At 42.0% G+C, this 21,204-nt stretch overlaps 1 protein-coding gene and 1 pseudogene across 6 annotated transcripts in view; one reads left to right on the plus strand and one right to left on the minus strand.

The window, feature by feature from the left end:
• Positions 1 to 4,151: 4,151 nt before the first annotated feature.
• The window catches only part of SLC22A15 (solute carrier family 22 member 15), a 79,171-nt gene continuing 62,118 nt past the window's right edge, over positions 4,152 to 21,204 (plus strand). For all 6 annotated transcript variants that reach the window (XR_009531154.1, XM_060090320.1, XM_060090318.1 and 3 more), the window contains exons 1-2: positions 4,152 to 4,288; positions 17,319 to 17,531. Coding sequence is in view for 5 of the 6 variants with exons in the window: in XM_060090320.1 (XP_059946303.1) it covers positions 4,202 to 4,288; positions 17,319 to 17,531 (300 nt within the window). In the remaining variant the exon portion in view is untranslated. The remainder of the gene's footprint in view (positions 4,289 to 17,318; positions 17,532 to 21,204) is intronic.
• On the minus strand, positions 5,075 to 10,991 carry LOC132483661 (KH domain-containing, RNA-binding, signal transduction-associated protein 3-like; annotated as a pseudogene).

Below are 21,204 nucleotides of genomic sequence, written 5' to 3' on the forward strand. Positions count from 1 at the left end.
GCAGCCCCCGCTCTCCGCAACTAGAGAAAGCCAAGACGCAGCAACGAAGACCCAGTGCAGCCAAAAATAAATAAATGAAATAAATAAATTTACTCAAAAAAAATAGTACTACCTCCATTTTCCCAGTTGTTGAAACCAGAAACATAGGAATCATTGCTTATTTCTCTCTCGTATATTTCTGCAAAATGAATCACTGTCAATTTTTGCAGATTTTACCTTAAATTTGACTTCACTTCTCAATCCCTATTACCACTGTCCTGGTTTAAGCTCTCAGACCATCACTGGGTCCTGCCTGGGCCCTTACAACAGTGTCTCAACTGGTGTTATGCGCGTTTTCCACTGCTGCCAAATCATCTTTTAAAAATCACACCGCTTGGGCCTCCCTGGTGGCGCAGTGGTTGAGAGTCCGCCTGCCGATGCAGGGGATACGGGTTCGTGCCCCGATCTGGGAGGATCCCATATGCCGCGGAGCGGCTGGGCCCGTGAGCCATGGCCGCTGGGCCTGCGCGTCCGGAGCCTGTGCTCCGCAACGGGAGAGGCCACAACAGTGAGAGGCCCGCATACCGAAAAAAAAAAAAAAAAAAAAAAAAAAAAAAAAAAAAATCACACCGCTCAACCTGAAAAAACACTTCAGTGGTCCCCATCACCTGCAGGAAAAAGTTGAAGCTCCTTAGCACTGCATACCTGGCCTCTATCAATCCACAGACCTCATTTCTGACACTCCCAGGGTTGTATTTTCTGTTCTCACAATAACCAACTGCTTTTAGGATATATGTTCCAACACAATGTGAATTAACACAGAATATGTAGAAAAGTTTCTGACCCATTTAAAATACATAAACTTTTAGCAAGTAAGATGAAATAACCCAACTTCTACTTAACACTTAATTTATTAATTTAGCTATATATCATAAAATATGGATGTATAATTTTTTCACTCTCACACCTCATAATATCAAAGGAAAATTTCAAAAGTTAAAAATATGACTCTCTTACCTATACAGAATGAACCCATGTCAATGATTTTATTTTAATTGATGAAGGAAGCAGTAGGATGATAAAGCTGCGTTCTATGAGCATTTGAAGAACTGGTTATTTCTAGGAAAAAAAAAGATTGCTAGATTATATATAAAACGAGTTAATGTTCTGCAGGGCAATGAAATAATAGATTATTATCTTTCCTATTAAACATAATCATTTACATCTCTACCAAAAAGAAAATCTACAAATTTACACGTAACTGCACAGTATCTAGACTCTAATTCATAGCAAATAGCCAGGTCAAACACTGGTAAATTTTCCTACTGAATTAAATAATTAAATAATCCTGGGGGTGGGCTTGTTGAATAATGCTTCACGATTACATTGAAGGGACATACAGTCCTCTTCTTGCTTTCTGATTATTTCCAAGTGCAGGACAATTTTCCTTAACAGTGAAAGTTTTTTGTTAAAACACTTCACATTAGTCTTGTTCATCAGTGCTTTGGCATCACAGTAGTCACTTCTTGAGTCACCTAACAAAGCTTTTCAGAACATAATATTTTATGTCCTCCTATGTTTTCTCCGATAAAGCATTCTGGAATCTTGTGTAGTTTGAAAAGAGAATAAATACATTAAGTAACTATCAACATTGTAGAACAGTGTACAGTTATGTGGATGTTAAAACGTTGAGTAACTACTAAAATAATAATAATAACAACAATAATAATAACAATAATAGTGTAATGTGTAGCTCCCAAAAATAGAAGAAAGAAAGAAGGACCATATAAAAATGGCTTTAAGACTTCAATAGATGGCCAGGAAGTAAAAAGAAAGAAGATGGTAAACATAAAACACAAAATAGTAGAAATGATTCTAAATATATCATTCACAATGAGTATAAGTGGGTTTAACTCACCTGTTAAAAGACAGAGACTACAAAATTGGATAGACAAATAAACCCTCCTTCCAAAAACATGTCTAGAATGTAGCAAAGCTGAAAGGATGAAAACAAAGGGATTACAAGGAAAATAACAACAACAAAAAACTGACACAGCAATGTTAATATTACACAAAATAAAAATTAAGATAAAAAGCATTAAGAGAATAAAAAGGTATTTTATCACGATAAAAGGAATGATACAATTGGTACTTTCATAAACTTTCACAAATAAAAAGAGAGCTTGATAAAAACTCGAAAATGATAATCATTTTGTAAGATTTTGACGCATTTACTAAAAACTGATACATCCAGCAAAGTAAAATTTAGTAGTAATACAGACTACTTTGATAAAATTAACAAGGTTGATCTAATTGATAAAGAACCTTGTACCCAAAAATATGGAGAGTATTTTCAAGACATTCAGTAACTCTTCTAAAATGACCACATCCTAGGTCACAAGAAAATTCAGTTTCCAAGATTTAATATCATCTATGTTCACAAAGCATTTAAATTAGTAATCAACAATAAAAAGATGGTTAAAAAATAGCAACAACCTTTAATTGAAAACTTAAAAAAAATGAACAAATAGCTCCTTGGGTAGAGAGGATATTACAATGTCATGGAATATTTAAAACTAAAGACAATGTAAGTACCACATGACAAAACTTGTGGAATAGAGCAAAGTAGTACCTAGAGAGAAATGCATAGTCTTATGTATAATTATTCTTATAAAAGGAAAATTGAAAGCAAAAAGCTAAACTTTCAAGTCATGTAGGCAGTAAAAGAATTACATACTAGCAAAAATAAGTAAAGAAAGAAAATAGTTCATATATTCCATAAAATAGAAAACAAAGACATAAAGAAAGAAAAATCACAAAATAAAAACTGGTTTCTTAAAAAAATAATAAAGTAGACAAGCTTCTGGCAAGACTGATAAGAATGGGACAATAAAAATGAATAATATTCAGAATAAAAAATGGGGCCTAAATACAGCTAGAGCATGATTTTAAAAACCCCAAGAGAACAAGATGAACAAGTTTATCCCAAAAACAACAGAAAAACTAGATAAAATAGTTACACTTCTAGAAAAAAAACTAAAAGTAATTCAAGAACAAAAAGCCATAAAAATAAGTGACATAAATCTCTCTATGTCTCTATCTCTGTAATAAAGAGGCTCCCCCTGCAAAACAAACCAAGTCCAGATGGTTTAAAGAAGAGTTCTTACTAAACACTTCCAACTCATTTTACTAAACTACTATAATCTCACAGCCAAATCCAGACAAGAACAGTAACAAGAAAATTATAGACCTATCTCACTCTCTTAGACGTAAAAGCCTAGATAAAGCATTAGCTGGTTACCTCTTCTGTTCAATATTGTATTGGGTGCCGTGGCCTGGACGATGGAACACTATGCAGCTGTTAAAACCAATCTAAGGAGGTGGAGAAACGAGGAGGCTTAAGGCAAGTGACTAGCGTCCCTAGGTCCTGCTGCATCTTTCTCCATTTCCAGCCCTTCAAACTGCTGGTTTATCCTTCAAACACTTTGGCAGCCATCACGTCCTGTCCCACAAATTAATCTTTCATCTTTTGTATTTCCTTCGTACCTCATGGATATTTCTATAACCAAATGTATCTCAGGGTTTTGCAAGAATTTGGTTGCCTGACCACATAGCTAGCACAGAGCAGGATGGAAAGAAATGTTGAACAGCACTCTTCTCCGAAGGATCTGGAACCCATTCCCACTTCCCGCATTTAACTGATTTGTACAAAAAAGGACAGATTATGCTAGGAGTCACCGGGTCTCCCAACAGTCATCGCCTCCCCCGCCCCAGAAGCAGCGGCTGTGGCTTAGACGCCGCTGCCCTTCCCGTATTTCTCCAGCAGAGAGGATGACGACGCCCGAGCCCACTTCCCACTTCCTCTTTCCTCTCGGTTTAAGCGGCGCAGAAACCCATCCCTCTCAGAAAAAAAATCTTTAACAGGAAGCCCAGAGGCCCGGGTACCTGGCATCCCGCCCCGGACCCAAAAGCCCGCACGGGCGCGCGGGCCCCCGACCCCCGGCCCCCGACCCCTCCCGCGCAGACGCACCTCCCGCCGCCCCGCCCACGCTCCCACGCCGCGCCCGGCTCCTCGCTGGCGGGGCCGAGGCGGTGCCGGGCGCCGTGGAGCTCGCGCGCCGGGCAGGCCGGGGAGGGACGCGCCGGAGCGGGGGCGGCGGGAGGGCGGGTCGGGGCCAGGCTCCCGCTGGCTGCTAGGCCGGGGCCGAGCGCGCGGCCGGCCATGGAGGTGGAGGAGGCGTTCCAGGCGGTGGGCGAGATGGGCATCTACCAGATGTACTTGTGCTTCCTGCTGGCGGTGTTGCTGCAGGTGAGTCCGCGCCGCTCGTATGGCTCCCAAGTCCCCGCTTCCTGGCCGCCCGGGGAGAGGCGTACCTCCCTCCCCACTCCCCAGCGCCCGGCCCGGATGCCGAGCCTCTGCAAACCCCCAGGTGTGGCGAGCCTCTCCCGCCTCCACCTTCACCCCGCTCGAGGGCGGCGCTGGGGTAGGCGCCGCGCGTTGGCCTGGGCCCCGGAAAGCCAAGGTCGCCGGCCGGCCTGTCACCCCAAGCCTCGGATCCTCGTCCCTTAGGCGCCATGCTCCTCTCACCTCGAGTGGGGAAGGTACTTAAGCCAGCGAGCTGGTTAGTAAGAGATGAAAAATCCAGTTGTTACCTGGAATACGCTGTGAATAGGAAGGGAATTTTTAACCTGTGGCGCTGTCACTTTGGTATCTGGAACACAGAGAGGGCCCTGATCACCCGCTGACAAAAGGGCTGATTTAGAGGGCCTCCTTCCGCTCTGGTATCTACTTACCATCTTTTCCTGGATTTGAGGGGGCCTCCTATCCAGGGGCTTTCAATGCATAGGGTTTATTTCTTTCTGGTTTAAGTTCTTCTGGGTCATTCTGCCCAGAGTCCCCTTGGGTTGAGACTTTTTTAAGTCCATAGTGCCATCTACAACGTGTGGTGTAAAATGGAATCTCTTCTTCATTGTACAGAATTCTCAGAGACTGCTTTTTTTTTTTCTCCTCCAGATTTTAAGCATTTTGATTTATTTAAAAAGGAATTGTTCATAGAAAACAATTACTTTGAACAGTATACAGGACTGATGGAGAGTGGCTATGTCACAACATCAGACAGTACAGTCAGTATCTGCTGTATGGCTGGTCTCTGTAGACGCCCTTTGCTGTCCTCGCCGAGGGTGCCTTGTGTCTTGAGTTAGTCCACTCCTCTGGCCCTTAGGAATCATACGTCTCTTCACTGAATCGGTGTCCATAATCATAGTAATCAGCACCACTTTGGGCTGGGGCGCTATAGCTGTTCTAGGAATCATAACTCTGGTCATCATAAGCAGTGCCATATCCATCATCATAGTTATAATCTCCACAGGTGTCTTGTGTTGGGGGCGGTGGTGGAGGTCTGTACCCAGTTGGGGGGACTCCTCTTGCTCTGGGAGTGAGAAGTCCTCTTCTCCGACTCACTGGCCCTTGGGTGGAAAGGACTCCCCTGGAAGTCGGTGCCCCTCGCAGTAGCCCGGCTCCCATTGGCTGGGCTGTGACTCCTCCCCTTCCCCTGGTTATTGCTGGGGTTGGTACTCCTCTTGTACGCAAGGTAACAACTGGTATATCTGCATTTTCTGGACCACCATTCAAATATGTTAATTCCTGGAGCTGTGCTTGCTCAGGAATGAGGAACTTTTTGATTTCCTCCAGAGCATGTCCCATCCGGGCATAGGCTTCTGCTGCGGGGTGGGGGGGGCAAACACTTCAGTCAGAACATGGGGATCATCACTCAGGTGGAAGTACTTTGCTTCTCCACTTTTCCTCAACTCTTCTTCTTTTGCCCTGTCTCTCATGGAGCCTTTTCCAAGGATGGACATTTTTGTCAAGGTTTCTTCTTGTAAACGCTTCAGAGAATTGCCACGTGGCCCCAAAAGTTTTCCCACAAAGTTGAACTTAGGGAACTGTTTTACAGGAGTTAAAACTTTCTGTCCCAGCCTAAAAATGTAGGTTCCATATGCTCAAGGTCACTACAAATACACTTCGCCAAGCAAGTTCCTCCTCCTTTGCCAGCTTAAATGGCCCATTTGACGTCAATTACTTCTTTTATTCTAAAGGCATTTCATTCACAGATCCTTTATTAGTATCTGCCAGTCGGCCATTTTACTTATTCCTTCATTCAACGTATATTTAATGAGTGCCTACTATGTGCTTATCAGGGGCTATAATGTCAGATAAATCAAAGCCCCTTTCCTGTGAAGTTTACATTCTAGTGGGGGTGGGATGAAGCAGGCAGGCAGTTAAATAATTACAATTAACATGTGATGATAGTTATTCTGAGGGAAGGACAGGGTGGGTGGTCATGGGTATAAGCACCAGTCCACCAGTTGCTTAAACCTTGCATAAATCAACTGCTCAACAGGAAAACTGGGAGGGTTGGAGGTGAGGGTTGACTAAGCGATTCTCTTTTCCATTAAAATGTTTGAAAGTTCAGTTGATTTCATAACCAGCCAGAAGAACCATTTAAATGATGCACTGACAGATGAAATTAGTTCTTTCTCTAGCAAAACAAGTTCTCAGTTCACAAATATATGATATTCTGAGGTTCCTTTAAGTGTGTTTTAGCTTTAAATGCACTTACCTGTGGGGAAAAAGTATTTGTGCTAAATCACAAAAGAGTATTTAATGCAGAGAGAATAGAATTGTGACCATGATGTCTGACGTTCATTTATAATATTTTCTCTTTGAGAAAATGCTTTTCCTATTTTAACCAAGAATTTCAGGAACATAACTCCCTCTCTGAGTAATCTCACCTACACGCTATCTCCTGTATCATTATGTTCTCACCTTCCTAGCCAGGTATCCACTGACCTTGAATAAGTTTGTCTTGAGTGGAGTGTGACACTAAAAAGGCCACCGTTCTGGGTTCAGGACCTGTTAAAGTTCCATCATTTACTTTTTTTTTTTTTTTTTTTTTTGCTGTATGTGGGCCTCTCACTGTTGTGGCCTCTCCCGTTGCGGAGCACAGGCTCAACGGCCATGGCTCACGGGACCAGCCGCTCACGGGACCAGCCGCTCCACGGCATGTGGGATCTTCCCAGACCGGGGCACGAACCCGTGTCCCCTGCATCGGCAGGTGGACTCTCAACCACTGCGCCACCAGGGAAGCCCTATCATTTACTTTTTGTTACGGTTGACCCAGTTGGTTAGAGTTTGGTCCCAAAGAGGTCTAAGCCCATGACCATGACTGTTCACTGAACCCTGCCTGACGTGTGGTCAGTATTCACCATAGAAGAACTAGCTCTTAGAGTGTTGGGAATGAGTGACTGACTTTATCTTGTAGGTGTGGGCTGAGGAGGTGCCCTGTAGCTGTGCGGATCCCAAAAGAGTAGATGCCCAGGTCCCAGCAGAAGTGAATTCTTTACAGCTGTTACCTGTTTGTGAGGACTCAACTACCCCATTGAGATACGTAATCCAAATGATCCTATGGTCACCCAAAGCTCTCCTGGATATGAGAGTGGAGTTCCCCAAAGGCTGCTCTATCAAGTCTGTTGTTGGAGATGATTTATTAGACTAGGGGAGCTGGCCTGCAGAGTGCAAGTACTAGAGGGTTGTAACCTCTAGTACTCAGTTGTACACAGTTGTAACACGATGCTTTCATCATTCTTCTGGGGGTTGCTTCCTCTAACAGGAAGAAGTAAGAAGCCTTTTTCAGAGTTGGTTAGCTTGAACGGAAGGAGCTTGATGTTTGCTTTTTAAAACCAAAGCACTTGTCTACCAGTGCCCAGTGAGTGTACAGACCAATGGTATAGCAGCCCTGCCAGAGAGGGGGAGTCCTGCACATTGTAGATGGGACTGCCAGGGAGAGGGACCACCAGGGAGAGGGGGCTGCCTCACCAGGAGCCTTATCTGCATCTGTGGTTTGGTGATGACCAACTCCAGCTGAGAAACACAAAACTAGAGGGACAGAGATGGAAACCTTACAGTTTCTTTTGTTTTCTTCCTTCTAGGATCATTATTATTTTTTAAATGATATTAACTCCCTTTACTTCAAACACATCCAAGTTCAAACTAAGAGGACAAAACCACATTACAAGCCAACTCTAAAGGTCTTTAGGTTAACTGTTTTCTTGGATTATAGATATCATCAGGTAGCTCCTCAAATGTCTCAATATCGTTTCCTTTGCCTAGGAGACCTACCTTCACTTGCCTTGCAGACACAATCTTTGGAATCTCCTTAGTGGTCAACTTTCAGATATGTACAGAATAAATGCAGATTTTGTAGATTTCTCATCAGCATGATAAGATGCAAGTGACCTGATAATAGAGATACTTGGTTTTACAGTACCTAAGCAGAAAGCTAGAGGAGAAAAATTGCCTTCTGTAAAACTGGTTGTCCTATGAACAAGCAATAAGATTTATAATTTTGCAGTTAGAAAAATTCTTACCCACTCAAATATACATGCCCTCCTTTGGGTAAGAGTTATTTGTGGTATTTAAATATGAATAATTCTATTTACTTTATTACCATTTCTATTTTCCAATCATGATTCAAAGTTGACGCCATTATCACTATTTTGTGTTTGTGTTTGTGTGTGCTTATTTGCCAGACTGTTTGGAGGAAGGTTTGAATACAATTCTTTGTTTCTTGATCCGTTTAGACATAAAGTGGAAATGGACCCTACTTCTTTGTTCTAAGTCAGAGACTCCGGCTCCTTCGTTTTCCTCAGGATCATGAATCATATGCTATGGTATAATTTGCACAGAATTTAAAACATCCATTAACCAACAGGAACGTGTAACCTGTAATAAACATTCATTTCACCAGCAGAATTGTGATGCTGCTGTGAACCCCATCTTGAGATGCAGTACTCTGGTGTTTCGGAATGCATTATTTTTATGTAAACTCTTAATAAACGCAACCTTACTTTTCAGATCCTCGAACTACCAGTGCATTCATATCATCCACTCAATAATTATCTTTTCAGGGTGTTTTAGAAAATGGAATGACTGAACAGGTATTTTGCAGAAGAGGGAACTATAATAGTCAACACATGAAAAGATGTTTACCTTCAGTGGTCATCTGGGACAGGCATATTAAAATGACTATGAAATATCATTTCACACTTATTAGAATAGCAAACATTAAATAGTCTAACAGTACAAGTGTGATGAAAATGAGTAGGAAGTACCCCATTTACAGAACAATTTGGCACTGTCTAGTAAAATTACAGCCAGCATTGGACTCCTAGGTATATGTACGACAATATCCCTTGAACATGTGCATAAGCAGATATGTATAGGGTGTTTATTGCAGCACTGTTTGTAATGACAAAAATTAGTAACCACCTAAATGACTCTCAAAAAGGGACTGGGGACTTTCCTGGTGGTCAGGTGGTTAAGACTTTGCCTTCCAATGCAGGGGGTGTGGGTTTGATCTCTGGTCAGGGAGCTAAGATCCCACGTGCCTCTCTGCCAAAAAACCAAAACATAAAACGGAAGCAATATTGTAACAAATTCAATAAAGACTTTAAAAATGGTCCACGTCAAAAAAAATCTTCTAAAAAAAAGGACTAGATAATTAAAATCTGACATAAATTTTATAGAATATAACAGTTAAAATGAACAAACTAGGTCTACACACAGCCACATGGATGAATCTCTCTTTTTAAAAAATTTTTTATTTATTTATTTAAATTAATGAATTAATTTATTTTTGGCTGTGTTGGGTCTTCGTTTCTGCGTGAGGGCTTTCTCTAGTTGCAGCGAGCGGGGGCTACTCTTCGTTGCCGTGTGTGGGCTTCTCATTGCGGTGGCTTCTCTTGTTGTGGAGCACGGGCTCTAGGCACACGGGCTTCAGCAGTTGGAGCACACAGGCTCAGCAGTTGTGGCTCTCGGGCTCTGGAGCGCAGGCTCAGTAGTTGTGGCACACGGGCTTAGTTGCTCCATGGCATGTGGGATCTTCCTAGACCAGGGATCGAACCCATGTCCCCCGCACTGGCAGGCGGATTCTTGTAGATCAAGAGGAAGATACATCTCTACCCTCTTCCCAGGGATATCCTCTCACTTTGTTCTTGATTCTGTATTACTCTATATCAGTTATTTCTGATCTTCTATCTTTCTGCATTCTCTGACCTCCCAAGGAGTGGCCTGCGTGGTAGATTTAGGTGGTCTATGGAAATGTTATTAAATAGCATTAACTCATAAAGTGAGAGGGTTATTCTCTTTTCAGTTCTTCTTTAATCCTTTTGTTTATCTAAGAAGAAAGTCTCATTTGGTGCTAGTATTTCTCAAAACATTTGCAAATATTTCTGTTTTAACAAAGGGAATGAACCAGAATTAAGGAAAGTTCAGACTTTGGTGGAAAACATTACCTAGTTAGACTTGAATAACATTATTATGTTTTTATTGTACTTACTATTCATTTTCTTTTGAAACTTTTTAAAGTTATTAAACATTTCAAATGAAATACATAGAATAATATCACAAACACCCATGTACCTACTTCCAGGTTTAACAAATGCTGATATTTTGCCATGTTTGTTTAAGGTTGTGTCAGCATAGTTCAACCAGAGAAAAAGGAGGCAGAACTTCTAGGCTGGAGATGTATGTGTTTGTATATATACATGTATCTGTATCTACGTATGTGATTATATATGTAATCGGTGAATAATTCATTATGAGGATTTGACCATATATAATTGTGGGAGCTAGTTCGGCAGTCCCTGTAAGGCTGTTGTCTCTGTGTCTGTTGTTGGAGCTTGAAGTCTGCAGGGAAGGCAGCCTGGAACACATCAGAATTGACTGGAATCTGTGTCATTCTCACTGCCTGCAACCTTGATGAAGCACATCTGTTTCATCATGGAACTAAACACACACTTGGCCCAGGAGTCAGAGCAGCCAAAGGAGGATCCAAGGGAGTGTAGATCAGTAGCAGGTCCAGCTGCTGTGTGGCAGCGACAAGGTGAGGCAGCAGAAACGTGACGGTGGATGTGAGGCGCAAGATCACCGGCCCCAAGACCTGCCCGAACATCTCTCTTGTGCCCCACCTTAAATAAAAATGTTCAGCTAACACTTAGTACTGTCAAAGAACATTGTAGTTTAAAATTTTTTATTTATTTAATTTATTTCTTTTTGGCTGCATTGGGTCTTCATTGCTGTGTGCGGGCTTTCTCTAGTTGCAGTGAGCGGGGGCTACTCTTCCTTGCGGTGCGCGGGCTTCTCATTGTGGTGGCTTTTCTTGTTGCAGGGCACGGGCTCCAGGTGAGCATGGGCTTCAGTAGTTGTGGCACATGGGTTCAGTAGTTGTGGCTCGCGGGCTCTAGAGCACAGGCTCAGTAGTTGTGGCTCACGGGCTCTACAGCGCAGGCTCCGTAGCTGCGGCTCACGGGCTTAGTTGCTCCGCAGCATGTGGGATCTTACCGGACCAGGGCTCGAACCCATGTCCCCTGCATTGGCAGGCAGATTCCTAACCAGTGAGCCACCAGGGAAGCCCCAGAACATTGTATTTTTATAGTTCCATCTGGCTGGTTATATTTGTATTGATATACAATTTTATTTCTCTGTAAATTTACTTAAGTTAAAAAATTTGAGTCAATTTAAAAGCAGGCCATTAAGTAAATAATAGAAAACAAGTGGGCACGTAACACTCTTGTAGGGCGTACTCACACGACTGAAGTTTGGGAAAAGCTGAGCCTGTCCAGTAATACTTCTTCAAAGAACACTAAAAATAGGTTCTTTACTCTCATGACTCTGATCAGACTCTTTCTTTGGCCTAAGAATTCCTTCCCTGATTTTTGTTTTGACTAAACCCCTAGCAGTCTTTCACTGCCTAGCTCAGGTGTCACATTTGCAACCTTTTGCTGATTCCCCGAGTTGGAATTCACATCTTCTTTCTTTGTTCTCTCATTAACTTCATTTCGACTCTGGGTAATAGAGCATTTGTCCAGATCTGCCTTGTATTTATAGCTCTGGACATATTTGTTGTCCTCACTTGAATGTATGTGCCTAAGAATGAAACAACTGTTTCTTACCCATTGTTATCACCTGAGGCTCAGAATACACGGTGTTGCAAAGTGTTGGTACTCACTAAAATTTTTTAAAAATTAAACTGAAATAACAGAAGGAAGGTGGTCAGGTGGTGGCATTCCCATTTTATTTGGGAGATTGAGAGGGAAACTGATGCAGGTCAAATAATGTGTCCAAGGTCTTAATTAGTGGTTGGAACCAAGATTAGGTCCCATAATTACTGGTTTTTAATCCATCATCATTTTCTTTGCCACACCATTATGCAAGGAATTAGTTAACCAAATATATTATAGCCTGTTATGTACACAGTAGTGTGTTGGGTTTCTTGAAAGGATATAGAAGTAGAAATTAGGGTTTTCTTTTCTTCAGGAGATGGCAAATCATTAGAAGAGAAAAATTTATATCTATACTGTTAAATAATGGTACAAAGTAATACTTCCCCAGTAAATAATACAGCCACTGAATGCTTTAGACATTAAGAAAGAGACATCAGCATGGTCCAGAGTGGTTTGTTGAAACTTCAGAAAGAGGGTTGAGCTTGAGCTGAACTTTGAAGGTTGGGTTAAGAGAGAAGTAGGTAGGCCGTTTCAGGTGGAAAAACATAACATTGGAGAAAGTATAGAAGAGGGAATAACCTAGACCCTTGTTACACGAGGTGTGGCCCCGACCATCAGCCTTGACCTCACCAGAGCTTGTTAGAAAAGCAGGATCTCAGGTCTCATCCCGGCCTGCAGAGTCACACTCTGCACGTTAAAGTTGGGAGGCGCTGATAGATGCTATTTGGATGGTGCTGTGCGATTTACTGTGTGATGTTGGCTAAAGAAATATCCCTTTGACCTTCAGATTAGGTTAGTTAGATATGAATGAACTAGATAAAGATGTACTGCCAGTGTCCAGTCTTACTGGAAGAAAACATGAAGTTTAAAAAGGTTTTGATTTGCTGGAAGTTTACTAGAGCTGAGATTCAGACTCAGGTGTACAGATCCCATATGCTTTTCACAGCACACAATGAAAAGTCCTGTTTGGGAAACTGAACAGGCTAGTACAGAAAGCCTGGATGCAGATAAGGTAGCCATCGGGTCATGTGGTGGATATCTGGATGCTAGGACAGCTATCATTTATCCATTAGTATGTTTTGACCAGAAGAGTTTCACAAAGAATGTCTCAGGGAGACTGATTTGGTGGCATCATGTGGATAAATCAGAGTCAGGGAAGAAATGGGACTTAGAGACATCTGTTATTCAGGGCGTAATTAAATTTTTTAAACACAAGAAATAGTATCAGTAAGTCACTCCACAGATATTTATTGAATACCCACTTTGTGCTGGGCCCTGGGCATTTGGAGCTGCCTTTGTGATGTGGCCATACTCATGTAATGCTTTTGATTGAGTCAGTTAGATAACTGAGTTCTAAGTGCATAAAATACTAACAGTGATGACAACAATAAAATCATCTTTGATCCCTCCCCCCAACTTTTTCTCTGAAAAAAGCTCTGGCCCCAAAGTTAGGTGGCTCCCAGTCTCATCCTGGCTTCGCCATTAGTGTTTTACGTACCCTTGAACGATTCACTTAATCACTCTGTGGCTCATCTTTCCCACTTACGACATAAACATCATATCTACCATGACTTCACAGCACAAGATATTGTGATGAGATAATTTATGGGAGACATTTTTGGTTTCCTGAGTATTATAAAGGCTTATAATGCTGTTAGTATAAAATTACTTTTAAAGCATTCACTTTTGAAACTTTAAAAATTTCAATCCCCCAGTGCATCTTAGTCACTTTTCTAATTATAATTACATTGAAGGGGAAAAAACAGTCTCGCCATCTGTGGCACTCGTTCTCCTTCCCTGGAGGTAGCACTAGAGAAGATAATGATTTATTTGAGATGTTGTTGGTCCCACTCCGAAGGAGAATGGATGGTGGTTTCTCATTGTGGCTTTAAGACCCATCTGCTGATGGGTGCAATTCTCTAGACAGGGCTACGTAGTGAATGTGTGCACGGAGTCACAGCAGAGGGAAGAGTGGGAGAGTGTTTGTACTCTGGAGGAAGAAGCAAGATGAGAGCTCTGTGACATTGTTGCAGACGAAGAAGGCAAACCGAGGAAAACCGCCCCATATGCCTTGTATAGGTGGTGCATCCCCTTGACTAGCTAAGGGCTAAACCATCTTTGACTTCATAGGACCATGTTACCCATGTATGTGGCTCTGGTGTAAAGTACCTAACAGTAATCTGTATGCAGAGTTTAAGCATCTCCTCTTTTACCTAATCCTCATGATGTCCCTTTCACCTTTCATAGTTAGCATGTATCATAGATGCCCGCCTACTCTCTCTTTTACCTTTAGCAAAACCAGGCATGGCCATTTATGTCAGACAGAAAGGCTGACACCACGTTATGGAGGCTGGCACTGCAAGGAAGAGCTGCATGTTTCCGACCCCTCGGGTGACACAAAGCCATGGCCCTGTGTATTCTGTGAGGTCCCTGTGTGTGTGTGTGTGAGTGTGTGTGTGTGTGCTCACATGGGGTGGGTAATATAAACATTGTGAGGGGTAGGAAGAGAGCAGAGAAAGTGAGAAAGGAGGAAAGTGCTTATTCAACCTACTGATTGCTAAGGATAATACTGATTAATACAGATAATACTGATTTAGCTAGGTTTCACTGCTCCCTGTGTTATAAATAAGGGTATATATCAGCACCACCTCTTTGTTTTTAAACTTTTTTTCTGCACATGGTAGTTTCTTCCAAGAATGGTAGCCTCCACAATGAAATACACCTCAGATTAGAGGACCCTTTGGAGCATTTCCTGTTTTACACAGAACATTGCTTATCCTAGAATAATACAGATAAAAATAAGATGCATTAACATATTTTCACCAAACTTAGAATGGTACCTGGCATATAGTTAGCATTAGAGAAGTGTTTGCTGTTATTATTAGTATTCTGTTATGGTCATTCATTCATCCATGGACTTGTTGAATGTGTGATATTGTCTATCTAGGCCCTGAGTTATTTGCTTTGGGAGCCTAAAGGTGAATCGGACACAGATCCTGCCCTCAGAGAGAGTATATTTCAATAGAAAAAATAAGACAAGCAGATACATATAGTGCAGTGAAGAAAATGATATGGGTTCTAAGAAAGGTCTAAATGGAACTTTTGGAGGTGAGCAGAAGCAGGAGAGGGCTTCTGGAAGGGTTGGAGGGAAGGCAAGGTGGTAGGAGGTGGCAAGGAGGAGGGGGCATCTGAGTCACATCTTGGAGGATGGGAAAGGTTCAGACATTCACAGCAGGAGAAAGTGCTTTCTAGGTGAAGTGAATGATACGAACAAAAGCAGAAAAAAGCACGCTTAGAGAAAAAAATATAACTAGTTAGCTTTGCCAGATTGAAGGCTGTGCGTTTACTGGAACATGTGTTTTGCATCATCTCCTGAGTTCCCTTTTCCCCATTTTTTTTTTCATTTCTTTACCCATGAATTAAATTTCAGCAGATTGGGCTTCCCTGGTGGTGCAGTGGTTGAGAGTCCACCTGCCGATGCAGGGGACGCGGGTTCGTGCCCCGGTCTGGGAAGATCCCACATGCTGCGGGGTGGCTGGGCCCGTAAGCCATGGCCGCTGAGCCTGCGCGTCCGGAGCCTGTGCTGCACAACGGGAGAGGCCACAACAGTGAGAGGCCTGTTTACCGCAAAAAAAAAAAAAAAAAAAAAAAAAATTCAGCAGATTGTAATTGGGAAGGGCAGTTACTAAAATGGGTGCAAGTGGCTTTGTAATTATAGCTAAATGTGTAATCTACCTGTTCTTGTAATTATTAAGGTTTTCATTTTTGTAAGCTGATTGCCTCCTGTCCTGAAAACTTCCTTAATAGTATGCAAATAGGGGCCAGGAAGCAATATAAACCGAGAAATGTGTTTTCCTTTGCATTTTACAGTAAATCACACACGCAGACTGACCTGTGGCAGCTTTGTGCATCTCCAGAGGCCCACAGTCATCCGACTCACAATAGATTGGGGCTGCCTTACAGCCTTGGCAGAGAGGGGGAAAATCACATCTTGGGTTTTAAATTAGCTCTCTGTTATGACACAATCAATGTCATGACTTCTTTTCTCTTTCCTTGTCAGTGATTCCATCATCTACTTGTGATAAATTACTCTGCTTTTGGCGCTTTAGCTTATCCCCTTAACAGCTGAACATGCCCCTCCAGAAGGGTGTGGAAGAAGCTGGGAGTTCCCTGACAGTGGAGATAATGCTGTGGGCAGGTCTCTCCATCCTTTCATGCAGCAGTCAACTCGTCCATCCAGTGGGGGTGTTACCATATGCTGTACCAAAATCACATGCTTTGTGTTTTTTAAACACTTACTCTGTTTAAAGCTATTTTAAGACATTAAGTTCTAAGTTAATAGTGATAATTTTTTTAATTAAAAAATTTTTTAAAAATAGCGATTGCTTCAAATAAGATTGTCTCACTATGGAACAGACTATTTCTGTGTTTTCCTAATAAATTTTAAGCTTGAAACAATCATCCAAGGAGAGTTATATAAATGGATCTATAGCATTAGAACGCTGCACAGGGCTCAACAGCTTGTAAACCCAATTGTGAATCGCCAGAAAGCCCAAAACAGTCAGTGACAAATGTCGTATGTACTCAATAAATATTCCTTGAATGAATGAATGAAATAATTTTTTCTTTAGGGGGAGACTATGTTTAGACTAAACAATGATTACTACAGCTATAGGTTACAAAGTGGGTACCTATTCCTGGGATTTTGAATTTTTTACCTCTTATAAGTTGTATACTATACTTTAGTACCTACTCAAGTGCATATAATGCTTCCCTGATTTAATAGAGCATCTGTCCTCCCCGTGTGTGTGTGTGTGTGTGTGTGTGTGTGTATACAAATACATACTATTTTTGGAAACATTTAACTATGCCCCAACATGTTTTCTTGTTTAGATCGTGAATTCAAGACCAAGATACTCCTGGGCCCTGGTGACTGCTTATCTGAACTGAGGTGTAGTAGTCAGGAGAAAAGAGCTGGAATGTTAGTCTTCTAAATCAGAGCCAGTAATATCACCCCCTCCCCAACTCCCTGCCACTGCGGAGCCATTTATGTGCCGTGTCCTCAGCATCAGGTGTATCTCAAAAGTAGAAGAAAACCCTCGGAGGTGCTTTACAGATGGGATTGCTGATGGCTCTGTTAATAGTAGATCAGGAAGCTTCCTTCTGTTTTTTCCTTTGTTTCTGAAGCACCTCATTTCTGTAGCTCCTATAGACATGAAAGCGAGACCTGCTCTTTCAAGGTTTGTGAGCTTACTAATTGTGTTTCCTCTTTTCAGCTCTATGTGGCCACGGAGGCCATCCTCATTGCGCTGGTCGGGGCCACACCGTCGTACCACTGGGACCTGGCGGAGCTCCTGCCGAACCAGAGCTACAGCAACTGGTCAGCTGGTGAGGACCAGGCGCTCGGGGCCTGGCTCCTGACGGCCAACGGCAGCGAGATGCACAAGCACGTGCACTTCAGCAGCAGTTTCACCTCCATCGCCTCCGAGGTAATGGCAGGAGCAGAGGACAGGCCCTTCTGACCACTGAATGATCCCCCTGGAGCCATTGTTTGGTCTTGTTGATTTAAATTTCAGCTCACCTTCCAATCACTTTATAGTAAATTTGAGAGTTAAAGAAGACTATCCTAAGGAAATACATTGTTCTTCCTTCTTACTGCAAATGGGAGAAGCATGAGTCCTACCAAACTAGTTATAGATGAAGTAAGACATAAACTCCAGAAGAGCCCCATTTTGATTAGAGTATCCTTTTAAAAAGTGAATTAAAACTTTCATTTCTTTTTCTTTTTTATTAATTAATTTATTTATTCATTGATTTTTGGCTGTGTTGGGTTTTCATTGCTGCATGCGGGCTTTCTCTAGTTGCCACAAGTGGGGGCTACTCTTCATTGTGGTGGCTTCTCTTGCTGTGGATCACGGGTTCTAGGTGTGCGGGCATCAGTAGTTGTGGCATGCAGGCTCAGTAGTTGTGGCTCACGGGCTCTAGAATGCAGGCTCAGTAGTTGTGGCACACGGGCTTTGTTGCTCCGTGGTGTGTGGGATCTTCCCAGACCAGGGCTTGAACCCATGTCCCCCACATTAGCAGGCGGATTCTTAACCACTGGCCACCAGGGAAGTCCCCATGTCTTTTTCTTATATCCTCAAAAATAAACAAAGTAAAGAGAGGGAAATGTAATGGCTCATCTATAACATCCAAAGTTGATGTTTAAGTCCAGTCCTGTGTGTAGACTGCATGGGGCACCTTGACTGTACAACATAAAATACAAATGGTACTGCCCAGTGTGGGCAGAAAGCCTTACCTTCAAGGGGACTTTCCTGGCCAAGAAGGTTCTGGTAAGGAGAGCACCGTCTGGGCCAGCCTGAGGTATATAAGCTGAGGATAGATAGTCTGGTGAAGAGAAACCCTGGGATAAGAGGTGCAGGGCCCAGGCACAGCTGGAAAGCACGGGTCCTGGTTGTTAAAGTGTTGAAATACTGTGTGTCCTTTGCCTGCTCCCCACAAGCTATCCATTTGCACACTGACACCCTAGCCTAGTGGTATTTCCATGACAGTGATCCAGTCCTGTCATCCCTCACCCAAAAACCTCCAGTGGTTCTCCCACCACACGCAGAAAACAGTGAAACCCTACATGTTACATTCAAAGCCCTTCACCCTCCCCAGTTTGGTCCTGGGTGTACTTTCCAGCCCTGTTCTACACTTCTCTCTGCCTCCCCTGCTTCCCACATGTGCCCTGAGCCCTCAGCCCATACCTGTTACCTGCGTCAGGATGGCCCCAAACACTCACCCTCGCCTCTGCCTGGTGAAATCCTAACCTACCCTCTACTGCTCACTTGACCATTACCTTCCCTGAGAAGTCTTTCCTGACCCACTCCCCAGAAGAAGTAAATACACTTTTGTTTCTGCTCCAGCAACAGTTTGTTTGCATTTATGTGACACACTGTAGTTTGTGATTCAGCTCTGTTTTTTTTAAGTCCTTTGAGGTCAGGAACCATATTTTGGTTGTCTTTGTATTTCCATGGCTTTCTGGCCACCACCACAATAACTACCATCACAAGTATCACCACTACTCAGCTATAAAAATAATAAATAGCATTGTGGAATGATGACTGTATGCCAGACATTGTAATATTTTACAGCCCTTATTTCATTTAATCCTCAAAATTTTATGAGGTAAGCATTCTTTTCTGCATTTTATAGATGAAGAAATTGAGACTTCTTGAAGTCAGCTAATAAGGGCAGAGCTAGGATTTGAACCCAGATTTGTCTTAACTCAGAAGCCTATGCTCTTATTGTACTTTTTAGGGACCTATCCCATCTAAATTGGTATGCACATCTCTTAGTTCTTTTTTTTTTTTTTTTTTTTTTTTGCGGTATGCGGGCCTCCCACTGCTGTGACCTCTCCCGTTGTGGAGCACAGGCTCCGGATGTGCAGGCTCAGCGACCATGGCTCACGGGCCCAGCCGCTCCGCGGCATGTGGGATCCTCCCGGATCGGGGCACGAACCCGTGTTCCCTGCATCAGCAGGCGGACTGTCAACCACTGCGCCACCAGGGAAGCCCTCTTAGTTCTTTTCGATAGGTTAACAAAAGCCAAAGAACTTTAAAAGTTATTTTATTTGGAACTAATTTCAAACTGACAGAAATTTCAAGAATAGTTCAAAGAATACCCTTATATCCTTTAGTTTCATCTGTTGTTAGTATTTTACCTCACTGGTGTTACTGTCCTTCTCAATTTTTTAAAGCCATTTGAAAGTTGCACATATTGCTGTTCTTTTATACCCAAATACTTCAGTGTGTATTTCCTAAAAATAAGAACATTCTCTTACATAACCACAGTACAATTATCAACTTCAAGAAATTTAACATTGATGCTGCAGTTTTATCGAATCTACTACCCACACCCACTTTTGCCACTTGACCCAGTAATGTCCTGGATAGTGGTGGTTTTCCCCTCTTGCATTGCATTCAGTTTAGGATCACACACTGCATATAGTTGTCATGGCTTTTTAGTATCTTTTCACCTTCAGCCTTTCTGTTTCTTTTATGATATTATACTTTTGAAGAATGCATAATCTCTCCCTTTTTAAAAATAACAATGTTCTCCATTTTGGGTCTGTCTGATGACTCCTCATTCAGGTTATGCATCCACAGTCAGACTAGTACATAAGTAATGTGTGTCCTTGGAGAATCACACGGGAGACACACAATATTCATCTGCCCTTTTTGGGTGATGTTAATTTGACCATCCAGGTATTGCCTGATTTCTCCCCTGTACAGTTTTTTTTGTTTTCATTTCAAGAAATAAGTAATCTATGTGGAGTCGAGTCACTTTAAGTTTATGCTAAATTACTATTCCTTATCAGAAACCCCTCCCTCCAATTTAGCATCCTTTGATGATTTTTTCATAAACCAAGCTAGACTATGATGGTTACAAAATGATGAATTCTTAACTCTAGTGCTTCCTCTACATTTGCCAGTTGGGCTTTTTTTCTTTTAATTTAGGTATAATTGACATATAACATTATAGTAGTTTCAGTTGTACAACATAATGATTTGCTATTTCTATCACTGTGAAAAAAAATCACCATATCAAGTCTAGTTAACATTCCTCACCATACGTGGTTACAAAATTTTTTTTTCCTTCTGATGAGAACTTTTAAGATCTATTCTCTTTGGAACTTTCAGATGTGTGATACAGTATTAACTGTGGTCACCCTGCTGTACATAACATCCCTGTGACTTATTTATTTTATAACTGGAAGTTTGTACCTTTTGACCCCCTTCACTCATTTCAGCTACCCCCTCACCTCTTGCCTCTGGCAACTACAGTCTGTTCTTTATGTGTCAGAGCTTCATGTTTTGTTTTTTGTCTTTTTAGATTTTGCTGTAAGCAACAGCCCTTTCTCCTTCCTTGTCCATCTGTCTGCCTGTCTGTCTCTATCTCTTCCTCTTCATCTCCCTCTTCTTTTATGTCTCTCTATCTCTCCATCTCTCTATCTCTCTGTCATTAGTATGTACTAGTGGATTCCTAGTCTTTTCAATAATTTATAATTTATTACAGCTTTTAATTATTTTGGTGCTTAAATTATCCCCAGTTTACCAGTGGGAACCTCTTCAAGCTGGCTCTTGTCTCCATTTTTTTTTTTTTTTTTTTTTTTTTTGC

The sequence above is a fragment of the Mesoplodon densirostris genome, chromosome 2 (genome assembly GCF_025265405.1).
Source record: "Mesoplodon densirostris isolate mMesDen1 chromosome 2, mMesDen1 primary haplotype, whole genome shotgun sequence".
Taxonomy (NCBI): Eukaryota; Metazoa; Chordata; class Mammalia; order Artiodactyla; family Ziphiidae; genus Mesoplodon; species Mesoplodon densirostris.